The sequence below is a fragment of the Erythrolamprus reginae genome, chromosome 1 (genome assembly GCF_031021105.1).
Source record: "Erythrolamprus reginae isolate rEryReg1 chromosome 1, rEryReg1.hap1, whole genome shotgun sequence".
NCBI classification, from domain to species: domain Eukaryota; kingdom Metazoa; phylum Chordata; class Lepidosauria; order Squamata; family Dipsadidae; genus Erythrolamprus; species Erythrolamprus reginae.
In genome coordinates, this window is record NC_091950.1 from 231,991,811 (window position 1) to 232,004,766 (window position 12,956).

The 12,956-nt window shown below is 43.9% G+C and overlaps 1 protein-coding gene across 1 annotated transcript in view; it reads right to left on the reverse strand.

Moving 5' to 3' along the window:
• TFAP2D (transcription factor AP-2 delta) overlaps positions 1–12,114 on the reverse strand; it is a 48,450-nt gene extending 36,336 nt beyond the window's left edge. Inside the window, exons 1-3 of the mRNA XM_070738017.1 lie at positions 12,076–12,114; positions 10,542–11,039; positions 7,001–7,061 (exon numbers count right to left, since the gene is read on the reverse strand). Coding sequence (XP_070594118.1) covers positions 7,001–7,061; positions 10,542–11,039; positions 12,076–12,114 — 598 coding nt within the window. The remainder of the gene's footprint in view (positions 1–7,000; positions 7,062–10,541; positions 11,040–12,075) is intronic.
• Positions 12,115–12,956: the final 842 nt, after the last annotated feature.

The following is a 12,956-nucleotide window of genomic DNA, read 5'->3' on the forward strand; positions in this document are numbered from 1 at the left end:
AATTTCTCCCAGACAAGAGAATTCTGTATACTGAAGATAACAAGCGTCCATGTTACTTTCCATTTTCTCTCTCTAGCTATATACACATACTATTTGTGAACCTATAAACACACACACGCACCAGTATGCTCCCCCCCCGTCCAGTTCACACCAAATGTGAATGAAGTAGCTCCTGTCTATTCAGAAAGTCGTTTATCAAAGCACTTTGGCTATAAATCTGATAGACTTTTGTGTTAGCTTCAGGTTGCAAACCTGCAATCTTCCCACGCTGGACTTCGGGCTTTAAACCGATTCAACGCTGAGAGTTCTGTACTCTTGGGGTGAAAGACCTCTCTCAAAATACTGTTTTTACCAAGTGATCCCACGAATTAATCTTAGCCACAGCTGTCTCTACTGCGAATTCTCGCGTGACCCACCTACCCGGCCTGATCTGCCAAGCCCAACCACCTCGGAAACCCCAGCAGCGGCGTCGCGGCCGGCCACCAGCTCTCTTCGTCCTTCCTCCTCGACCAGCCGGTCCGTTCCCGGCACGCTTCACTTTTTTCCTGCCTTCTCCTCTTCCCCGCCCCACCGCCTGCCTTGTTGTGAGCCCATTTGAAATCTGCTCGACTGGAGCGATTAATTAACTCTGCGCATTAAGGCTTTTTCATGGGACGCAGATTAATAGCTGCTTGAAAAAGAGGCAGCCTCGTTAAGGACAATACAGTAAAGGCAAATTATACGTATTATGGGATTATCAAGACGCGGGCAGCCAAGAGCTGAAAAGGGAGGGTGGGACGGCGGGCACAAAGGCTACAGTTTTAAGCGAGGCGCTAGTGGGGCTGGGGGCCGGCTCGTTGTTTTCTCCTAGCCTTGCGCCGAGCCCCGGCCGTTACTAAAGGCACCGCAGCAAGAGGCGTGAGCGGCGATCCTCCTTGAGCCCTGGGTCCTACGGCGAAAGGGGAGAAGGCTCCGGAATCTGCCACTGGTGGCGGAGGCTTTCTCGGTGGAAATCCGGCCGTGCGCCGGAGGTATTTCCCGCATGGCTTTTAGATTAACTGCCTCCACCTTATTGGCCTTCCGGAAACCTGGCTTTTCCGACAGGCCTGGGGCCATGGACCTGGAAGGGGAGGGGTGGTTACTAGCTAGGTCGGACCATGAATTTATGGATGGCTGCAATTATTTTAAATTGAAATGTTTTTATATTGATCCGTGTTTATATTTTGGTGTGAGCCTCTCTGAGTCTCCAGGGAGTTGGGCGGCATAGAAATAATAAATAAATAAATAAATAAATAAATAAATAAATAAATAAATAAATAAATAAATAAATAAATAAATAAATAAATAAATAAATAAATAAATAAATAAATAAATAAATAAATAAATAAATAAAATAAACTGCTGAGCGTAGCGCTAAATTGGGAGGCGAGGAGACGGAAAGAAAGAAAGTGTGCAACCCAAAGAGAGAGGGAGGGAGAGAGAGGGAGGGAGGGAGAGGGAGAGAGAGGAAGAAAGAGAGGGAGGGAAGAGGAGAGGGGAGAAAGAGAGGGAGAGGGAGAGGGAGAGAAGGGGGAGGGAGAAGAAGGGAGGGAGGGAGAGAGAGAGAGAGAGAGAGAGAGAGAGAGAGAGAGAGAGAGAGAGAGAGAGCACTCTTTACAACAGTGTTTCCCAACCTTGGCAACTTGAAGATATCTGGACTTCAACTCCCAGAATTCCGCAGCCAGCATTCGCTGGCTGGGGAATTCTGGGAGTCGAAGTCCAAATATCTTTAAGTTGCCAAGGTTGGGAAACGCTGCTTTACAAAACGTTCAGTCAATCGAGCAATAAAAGGCACAGCTCGTGTGTAGTAGAATCCTGAGAGTAAAAGGGATCCGAAATCTGGGGAAATAAACAAAAGGGCAAAGCGACAGGGGCGGCAGACGGCGCATTAGTATATCTGCGCGAATGGACCCGCCAGCCTTACACGCGAGGAACTAGTCCTGGATTCCTCGCGCGTTTCGAGAAAACGGGCCTAGGGTCACTTCGAACCTCAACCCTGCCACCGGCTATTCTCTCTCTTTTCCCAGTCCTGATTTGGAGAAAAAACTGCGCCCGAATTTCTTTTTTAAGTTTCGGTGAAAACCCAGGAACCGCTGCAGCGATTGCGTCCTTTTCTTGAGCCTCTCTTCCACGCGGCCCCGGTTTCGAGGAGACGACGGGGAGGAGAAGCTACGTTTTTCCCAATAAGGCACATATTCGATGCCTCGTCGTGCTGCATCCTATCAGAATGAACGCATAAGCCAAAAAAAAAAAAGTTGATTAAAATGCTTGGTCTGAGATCTTGCCCCCTGGAGCTGCAGTCCGCCCCGTGTTGAAAAACTCCCTTAATTCCCTTTCCTCTCCCGCTCTCCCCGCCATCCCGAATAACCATTAGGTTTAGTTTTCATAATTAAGTGCCTGAAATTAAAATTGTAGATCAAAGATATACAATCAAAACCGAAGAGGCTGCGCCTTAAGTAAACACATCAAAGGCAGGAAAGGAGGCTGTCCAAAGAGGCGCTTTATTGGATAGGCTGCTTTTGGGTGACTGGTGCGCAGCCCTTTTCTACGCCTTTTTTTTAAAAAAAGATATTTTTAATCAAATAAGATCTGACAATGTTTCTAGCTCTGCATTAATACCTCAGCTTTTTCATGTCAGTCACCTCTAAGCGATTTGACAAACTCAAGATCTCTTAAAACGGGAAGGGTTCAGATCATATTAATTTCTCCAAAATGTTTTGATTCAAAGTAGTTTGTATTTCGCGTTGCCAAGGGCAATCGGGGAAAGAGACAGTGTGGATAGCCCCGGTCCCCTTTTTCTTTTCATGGCCCAGGGGCGATAGCAGTATTTAAGCTGCTGAAATTAGCCTGGGGCAGGGAAAGATAGACGATCACAAAGCGAAACAAGAGGCAGGGTTTTTTCCCCCTTTCTTTTTTGGGGAGGGAGAGGGGGAAGAAAGATTGCCATTTCATTAAACGACATAGGAGGGCGAAGTATCACCATTGGCTTGTCTTCCCCTCCCCTCCTCCCCTTTATTTCTTCATTTCCTTCCTTCCTTCCTTCTTTCCTTCCTTTCCTTCTTTCTTTCCTCCTTCATTCCTTCCATCCCCCTCCCCCTCTCTCTTTCCTCCCTCCCTCCCTTTCTTTCTTTCTTTCTTTCTTTCTTTCCTTCTCTTACTTTCTCTCTCCCCTCCCCCTCTCTTTGGACTACTAGTTTGGTACTAGGTTCCTAGTCTGTCTCTACAGAAGAAATAAAAGAGAATCTAGGAAAAGATTAAGGAAAATAGACAGACAAACATATAAACACTCATGTGTAAGCAGGGTCTCACACACACACATACACACACACACACTCGAGCTGTAGATTTATAATTAGAGTGCTTTTTTAAAAAAGAAAAGAAAAGGAAGAGCAGAGAAAGGGGGAAATGGCTGGAGTGTGTGTGTGTGTCTATGTATACAGGCTATCTCTGTGAAATGTGTGTGTTTGTTTGTGTGTGTGTATGTGTGCGTGCGCGTGTGTTTGTGTAGGCATATCTAAAGGATATATATGTGTGTATAGATACATACATACACAAACACAAACACAAACACACACACACATATCCTTTAGATATGCCTACACAAACACACGCGCACGCACACATACACACACACAAACACACACACACAGTTCACCCCTCCACTGTGATTAAAAATCTCAGGCATCTTCTGTAAACAGGAAATTCGTATCTTTGCAAGTGATTCCTTTTGAAACAACCGATCTGAATATTCAACTTTTAAAGCAAAGCTGTGCCAGTCTGTATGTACAACATTAATATGATCTCTGCAGAATTTGGGTCCTCAGAAAGATTACCATATCAAAGGCGGATGCCTGAGGCTAGAGAAGCTATCGATAGGCCCGCAGCAGGTAAAGTAAAGATTATTGGTTGCGATGGTGCACGGAGCGGAGCTCCAGGCGAAATCCTGCACGTCATTAACTGGAAGTGATAGCGGTGGGAGCTGGGCCACCTAATCAGTGGCTACTGTTGGCGCTGCCTGGTAATTAGCTCGCCAACATTGAAGCCCTGCCGTCCCAGTGGCCCCTCCCCCTCCCCACTGCAATCTTCAAAAAGAAAACGTCCTCCTGTCCCGGCTCTCGTCAAAGAAACAAACCGGCCAACCTCACTCCCAAAAAGCCCCAGGAATGACGCGGCCGGAGCCAGCTAAGTCAGAGGAGGAGACGGGCAGGAGGCAGCTTCTTGGGTGGGATGGAGGTGCTGGGCCCCCGGAATGCGGGTTTCCAAAACCACAGGAAAATCCTATGTGCAGCAGCCCAGAGCCAAGATAAATCTGGGGTAAAATCGTCTCCACTCTATCTATCGTATCCCACCATTTTATTTCGCATGAGTAGCTTATGCTTCACTCTTGTCAGTTCCCCCATCTGTTTAATAATTATTCGTTTCTAAAGCCAAGTCTTTTTGTCCTCCCCACTCCCCAAACTGGGAATTCAAATTACTTGTTTTTCTTAAATCAAACAAGATTTTTTTCCTCTCTCTCCCTCTCTTCTCCTTCTGCTGGTTTCTAACTGAAAGCATTGCCTTCTTTTCTTCCTTTCCTACCACACGCCTTCTAAAATCTACAGTACCTCCCTTCTTTCAGATACAGTAATCCTAACCTGCCTCTGAGAAGGTGAACAAAGAGTTCAAAATACAAGGTGGCCCATTAACTATACGATTTAAAGTATTAGCGGCCAGAGTGCAGACAATTTGGATGATTTCATGAACATTTCATGATCGGCCTAAATGTTATGATTATTTCTATCATGTTTTTTAAAAAAGATATACAGTATTTATTATGCATTATAGGCACACATTTAAAACATTTAAAACATACAGCGCTGTCTTCCTCAGGAGGCAGATGGATGGCTCACAGAGCCAGGGCGTCAATTTTTTAAAAGATTAGTCAAGAAACAGCTTTCCATGTTCAGACAGGGTTTCTTCATTATCATCCTTTACATCATTTAATAACTCAGTTACGTTTTAAAAGGAAGAGGAAAGAAAAACGGAGTACGGTTTGTGCAATTCCTGCAATCAGTAGCTCTAGTAATTACCAGGAAAGAGTTTAAAGAAATTGCACCAGTACTATTCCGAAGGACTCAACGTGAAAAATCTCCTTCAGATGGGAGATTAGAGTGCAGTCAAGCGGTACAAGTGCAACAACTCTGTTGAAGGCAGCACAACTTCTTTCTCTTTGGCAGTAATGATCTAGCCCCAAAGACAAAAGCATTTGTTTGTCTCTGATATATTGAGTTCTTAGAAACTCAAAATCCCTCCCTCCTGTGGTGGGAAATCGTCATTTCATTGAGAACGAAGAAGTCGTCGTTAATTATTTCAAGTGGCTTATGACAGATAGCTGACCTCTTCTTTCATATATAAACTGCAACTAACCCTTGGAAAAAGTATTTTATTCTTAAGCCACTCCCTTTTCCTATTGATTTCCAGTGTCCGTGTAGTTTAACTAGATGAGGCCATAAATAAAATTATTTGTGGATCTCCAAACACAAAAACAAAAACCTAGGATGCAGAGGATCAAAAGTCGGAAAGGTCCAAAGGAAGGGATTTACAATTGAGATTGTGGTTTAGAATGGAGAGTTGCATCGGTCTACAGTTAAGGAAATACAACATGCAAGCCATAACATACTTAGAAATAAGCCTTGTAGATTCCCACTGTTCCAAGAGACCTGACAGACCAATAAAACCTCGACTTTGAAGAGAAGCTGGAGAATGTCTAGTCAAGGCGCTGTCCATTTCAGCACCTAAAAGCTATCTCGACCGTCTTTCCCTGATTAATGCGATTTTGGAACCCTGGAAGTTCGATGGTTAGGAGATTTCATTGCCAGCCTCAGCTTGTGCTTCTTTTAGAATAACATAGTTCATATTATTTTTATGAACAATCATGATTTCATAGATCTAAACCTAGACATTAATTAACTATTCCCCTTGTTCATTCTGGGCCACTCTTCCTAGAAATTAAAATTCAATCCACTAATTTCTTCCACAATGACATAAAACTAAATGCACAACATATACAATACAAAAGCAAATCTGGGATTCGCTTATTTGTATATGTGAACCAAATGGAGGACACGATAAAGCAACATATGTATTTCTGTTCATTTACTTTAAATTTAGTATTAGTATTCATTAATATATTTCACAGTGTGGCAAGATTGAATAACGTTCTGCCCTGATATTTTCCTTCACCGCCATTTCGATCCTGATAAAATAATTCTTGTACCTATTATACTAATGGTGACATAAGAGCATAAACTGACACCTCCCATTCAAAGAAATATATCTCCATATACAGTACTTAAATTATTATGGTAGTAATATAGAATTTGGATTGTGAAAACTCCCCAACTGGTTACCGTTGCTGCACTTTTCCTGCACTGCCAGTGTTTTTATTTCAAATACTGTCTTCTATTTTTAAATCGAATTGGTTGAATTGCTTACAGTCCTCATGTTCCTTCCCCATGCTTTCTGTTTTCTGGTGCAAATTGTTCCAGCCAGAGGTATAACTGGAAGGCTACAAGACACTTACCAAAGAGTGAAATAGAGCCAGCAGGCAAGAAAAGGTTCACACAAACACCACCATTAAGTTGTAAAAAGAAGCACGCTTTCTTGAACTTTCTGCTTCAATATTGCCATGTCTGAATTCAAAAGCCCTCCAAGAAGCACAGATCGCTTAAACCTGCTTCTTCCCTCAGCATGATTTCTGAGATTTCTTACAAGATTCCGCAGATGGGAGCTGAGGGTGGAGAGAGTGTTACATGAATACAAAAGACAACCAAGATCCCCAAGTGCTTTTTTAAAATTAAACTTTGGACACATGGCTTGTCCCACAAAACTTGCCCCAAATTTCAGGTGATAGGCAAAGAACTTGATTTTTTTTAATGGGAGGGGAAGAGGAGATATATACCTATATATATACATCTATATATATATATTAAAAAGTGCTTACCTCTCCTTATCACCCCACCTTGTCCATTCAATACTAGCCCACATTGGGCCTCCACCGAACCCTTGAATAAGGAAGAGAAAAATCAGATTCAAAAATCCACACAGGTAAAATGCATATGTAGCTGCAAGGCTGAAATGGTTGGGATTTTGGTAGAGGCTGTAGTCATTGCAATGGATGTAACAACTCTCCTTTGGAATTGTGAGATAGGAAGGAGAAACCTTAGAAAAGCACAGCTTGTGCCCAAAACAAATAAGCCCTGTCTTTTTCTTTTTCTTTTTTTCTGTTCTCAAATATGACAGTTCTTTGATGGATTGATTGATTGGCAGGCAGACAAAGAGGAAGCGAGTAGCATGGACACAGACAGAACTTGCCAAAGGGATATTTGGCACATGGAAAAAAGAAAGAAAGAAAAGAAACAATAAAAATGAAAGTGACTCTCTGCCTATTCGTGCATATAAAATATGCAGGGCCTCTGGAAATGTAGCATTTCTGTACCACAAAATTGCCACCAGTGAATCAAATTAGAGAAAGACAATGGAGAGATCTAAGGATGTGGTTAGGTTGGAGGAGTGTATCCTTCTAACTAAACAATATAGTTCTAGCCTAAGCTGAACAGAAAAATGACCAGGACAGATTAGGTACTGCCCATAGAAGTAGATAAAGTGAACGTCACTGCCTGTCTTAAGATGCAAGTGAGAACTCTGAATAATAATAATAATAATAATAATAATAATAATAATAATAATAATAATAATAATAATAATAATAATAATAATTATTATTATTATTAATTATTATTATTTTTAAAACAACTTTTCTTTATGGTTGTGCATTGTGTGTTCTTATATGCTCTGTTCAACCACATCTCCCAATTCTTTTTCAGCACTGCAAATTTCAACAAAGACACGCACTTCCCTCCACAAACAAAATGAGGTTTTAAGTATAGAGTAAGCCTTTAAAGGTGTTTCACCTAAACCACAGTCTGTGAGGAATTAAGTTCATGTGGAGAAAGAGTTGGTACATAATAATCGTAATACCCTTCCCCCCCCAAAAAAAACCTTTACAAAATCAATCCTTCTTCACCCACCCACCCTTTTCACCATCTTCATGCTGGCCTAAAACCCCCTCCTTTTCCAAGGCCTCTTTTGAGTTTAAATGTTCTGCCTTAAAGTGATTATGAAATCAATATGGACAAAACTGGGCGACTGAGCATAAATTAAAGCAATGATGGGAAAAGGTGTGACAGTTTCTTTTGTTGCCCATGGAAAATCTTTTTAGGGGACTGAAAGATATCCACTGTGGTTCCAAGAATCCTTGCATCTGTTAGGCTGACTTAAACAGCCTTCCAAACTATTGGACTTTCACTTAACATTCTGAGCAGGGGAAAGTATATTTACATTTGTTGCATTAGAAATGAGACATATGTTGATGGGGAAAGTGGAAAAGAAGGGGGAGAAGGAGATGAAAAGAAAGAAAGAAAGAAACTGAAAGACTGGAGAGTAACACTCTTCTGGAGTGGTCCTTTCCCTTTGGGTCATAAATCCGATCACTTGCTCCTATAAAATCTGTGAAATGAACAAAGCGGCAATAAGCTAAAGCTACATAAATAAAGTTACAGGAGCCCCATCTCTCTTTGTATAGTTCTATTCCATATTTGCAACTAAGGAAGTAGCCATGGTGGCACGGTCCAAACAAACCAGTATTTCGGTATCCTGATTAGAAAGTTGTCTAGACTGCAAGTATAATCGACAAATCAGAGCAACGTTTTGTTGAACTGAGTTTTTTTTCACAATCTTGCTTAGGTCAAATACCCAATGAGCAAACACACGCATAAAATCACACACACACCCCTATTTAAAGGAGAGAAGATTGGTCTTATTTTCTCCCATCTTAACTAGAAACAATTAAAAAAAACACTTTTTTAAAAAATGGAAATGTTTCTTCCAAATGAACCGGCTGTCTACAGGCTAGAAACAATTAAAACAACTTTATATATACTGTATATATTTTTAATGGCAATGATTCTTCCAAATGAATCGGCTGTCTCCAGGCTGGAGAGGGAAAAGGGAGGGTCAAAGTGGGGGAAAACGTTGTTTGGTCGGATGACATTGCACAAGTGACCAGTTGAATGGCACTAAGTCGAAAATTGGATAAACTACGGTCCTTTCTCGCGCAGGATTTACGCATTGTGGCTTTCCTTGCAAACGACGCTAATCCCTTCTTTTGAAAAAAAAAAAGATACAAGGCTTTGTGCTTGGGCGCAGGAAAAAAAAAGTACAGCTAAAAATCAGCAGCAGACGTGGTTATAAAAAAGGGAAGTAAATAGGTCTTAGTGAAGCTAAAGAGTGAATGGCAGATTTGGGAGAAGGAGGAACATAAGGGAAGCTCTTGTTGAAAACGGAAAGGGGGTGGGTGGGAAGGGGGCAACAGACGCGTAGAAAATTATTGAGCGAGTTTCAGCGCAGAAAGTCAGGCTTTAAGGAGTTTGTGGCCCCTGAGGATTTTATTCTTGTGGCTATTCTGCCCTGTATGAGTGTGAGAGGCTCTCGTTAAGTTAGCATTTAGTTAACCCGTGGGTTTTAACTAATTTTCCCCCCTGTTTTTCACTGAAAATAGAAAACCAGGCTTAAACCTTTTTAGAAGGAATAATTTAATATACAGTATAAATATTATTTGAGGGAGGAAATAGTGATTAGAAAACTAGGACGTTGAATGATCAAGGTGTCAGGGCGGTAACCAGCATCCAATTTTTCGGTGGAGCTGGGAAAACTGTGTTCTCCCTCCCTCCCTTTCCTTTCTCTCTCTCTCTCCCTCCCTCTTCTCTCTTCTCTCTCTCTCACACACTGTCTTTCTCCCTCTCTCTCTTCCTCTCCCCCTCTCTCTTCCTCTCTCACTCCTTCTCCCCCCTCTCTTTCTCCTCCCTCTCTCCTCTCTCGCTCTCCCCCCTCTCTCCCCCACTCTCGAAATAACATTTTACGAAGGAAAAATATCTGTGTAATCAAAAATAGTCGGGTGCTTGGAGATAGGGAGAGCTAGAGGTGAGCCAAAACGCAGGGGGGTCTTTACTGTTTACACTTCTAAGGCGTCCATAGAAATATATTCCAGTCGCCTTAAGGCCAGGAATAGATTAATTTAAGCAAAAGAAATTGTCTGCATTCGTGCGTGGAAGTTCAAGTTTGGAAGTTCAAATATAGCCATACCATGCACTACTTTCCGATCTGCTTCATCTACAAACACCTCTGGTCTGTAATCTTTGGCGGTTTCCACATTTCGGGACTTATAGGAAACCCACCTTCCTGTGTTTAAGGTTTCCTGGAGGAAGGTGGATTTTTTCCCCTCTTCCCGTTTCTGGGAAAGGCCGCGACGCGCCCTGCCTGACTCTTATCCTGGGTTCTGTGTAGGACCGAGAGCCGCGGGAGTACAAGTCTGTCTGGGCAGGGCAGGGCTAGAGCATCCAGGGCAGGAAAGGCGAGGCGTCGGGGAGAGCTAGCGGAGAAGAACCGGGGCGATTCCGCGCGCCCAGGAAGTGCATGCCGTTTACCTGCAAATCATCCGCTCCCGTGGCCGCCAGCCCAAGGCTCGGTCCTGGCAGGAGCCTTTGATCTGGATGCATCCCATATTGGGTGCCATGGCTCATAAGAGAGAGGTCGTGCCGGCGGTAAGCGTCTAAACACCCAAGTTCGCGCCTCTGCTCGTCCAAGCAGGAGGATTTGAGCGCCCGGGCGTTGTGCAAATTGATGAAGTCGGCGGGTTCTCCATGGTGGATCTGCTGGTAGTATTGCTGCGAGTGGTGGAGCGAATTCAAGGAGTAGGCGTCGGGGTTCACCGCCGGGTGGCTGTGCTGGAACTCGTAGTGGAAAGACTGGTGGTGTAGGGGAGCGTATTGGTGGTTGGCAGAGAAATAAGGGGTGGCGAACTCAGTGCCGGTGCCGGAATAGGTGAGCGGCGACGTGGAAGAGTAGGCGACGGTGGAGTTGGCCACAGACTCCAAACATCCCAGCTGCATCAAACGGTAACTGTTTGATCCATCGTGACGTATCTGTAAAGGCAGAATGGAGGGAAAAGGTAACCCAGGGATGGAAGGCCGGGCATGGGAGAAAAAAACGGGGCGGCCCGAAGTATCCGGTCCCGTCTAACGCTCTCCCCGCTCCCAGCCCGGTCCTCTTAGCCTTGGCCCTCGCCTACACTTTGGGCTGGTGTGCCGGGCAGCTCTGAGCTACTCTTTGCTCTAGTTTCTTTCTTTTTTTAAAGGAAAGAGACAAAATCAATCCGTAAGTAAGTGTTGTTTTGGTGGTGGTGGGGAGTAAAACCTACGCCTGAAAAGTTGTTTTGGTGGTGGTGGGGAGTAAAACCTACGCCCGACTGGTCAAAAAGTCTCCGTAGTTGCTTTGGCAAAATCGCCCAACGCCAAAAAAAAAAAAAAAAAAGCCCGCTCCGTTTCCCCGCGGTGGGTGTCAGGCGCAAAACGGCGCCTTTTCGGATCCTGACTGCTGGGCTAAAGGCGCAGGCCCCCTTACTTTGAGCGCAGGTTCCACTGCTCCGTAGCAAGACTCTCGGCGCGCCTTTACCCCCTTTTCCTGGTTTGAAAAGCTCTCCGCCCCGTCCCGTAACAAGCCCCCCATATCCAAACCTCTCCTTCGGACAATCGGAAGGGGAGTTGTGGATTGCTGGGCTCCCAAGTTCCCAGCTGTCTCTCGGGCTACTTTTTTCCAGCGTTGCCAACGATTTCAGAGCACATTTTCGCGCCGCTCAGTCTGGTTTGGTCCGAGCAACGGTTTGAATGCGGCAGCGGTTTGCCCCTCGCCTGTTGCCGGCGACAGATGTCATAACGAATTTTCGCCCTTTCCTTCCCCAAGTTCTTTCTGAAGCCGGATTATAATTAAATGTAACGGTCCAATGTGGATTAACATACACACACAAAAAGAGAAAGCCTGCGCGAGAGAAAGAGAAGAAAACCCAGCCGTACATACACACGCGCGCACATGGAGGCTCGTTCGAACACACACATGCATAAGCATATACGCACACACACACACACCCGCGCACACACCCGCGCGCCCACACACACAAAATACCTCCGCATCGTGGACGAGTCCTGGAAAGGTAGTTGACATTTTGGGTTCTTCGAACGAGGCGTAAAATTAAATCCCGTCTCCCAATTTAAAAGGAAAGTAAAGAACCAAAGCCACCATCAAACCGAGAATAATTTCTTTTTAAAGCCAAAAATAAAAAAAAAATAGAAAAATTGCCGTCGTCTCCCGTTTCCCCCAAATGTGGAAAAAAATAGAGACGCATATATATATATATATTCTGTCTAAATGCAAAAAGTGTTTCCCGATCTGCTGGTCGGGATCGCCGGCCTTTTTTCCGCCATACAAGCCTTTTAAAAACCTGTAGGAACAATTTTCCCCTCTGCACAAAAGCGGCTCCCCGGATCAGATTTTGTACTTGCTGGGTATTTCTTTGGCTGATGTCGTAGGTCCCTTGGTAATATAGAAGTTTTGAAAATTAAGCATCAGCACTGAGAACTGGGAGGACAATAGATAGAGCAGCTTCATCCCAGGAGACAAGGAATAAATATTGTATCTTCGCCTAATAAGGAACTGGAGGTTCTTTCAAACGTTTTTATACATTTTCCCCTTCGCTCTTTCAGAACGCTTTTTCCCCTCACCCGTGCTTAGGCAAATGTGGGATCCCCGCGTTCAGCACTTCCACGCCGGCCTTTTAACATTCGCATTGTTGGGAAGATCTAGATCTATTACATTAAACAATATAGATGAATTTAAAGCTAAACTCTCCTTTACAATGGGTAAGTCGCTTCTTTTAGCGCACGGTTATTTGCTTTGTATTTTGCCCCCCCCCCCCAACACACTTTCGACCAGAGTGGAAATTTGTTTTGTAAGTCATTGAATTTCTCTCCTCCCCACATACACAAATGAGAGAAAACCAATTAGCC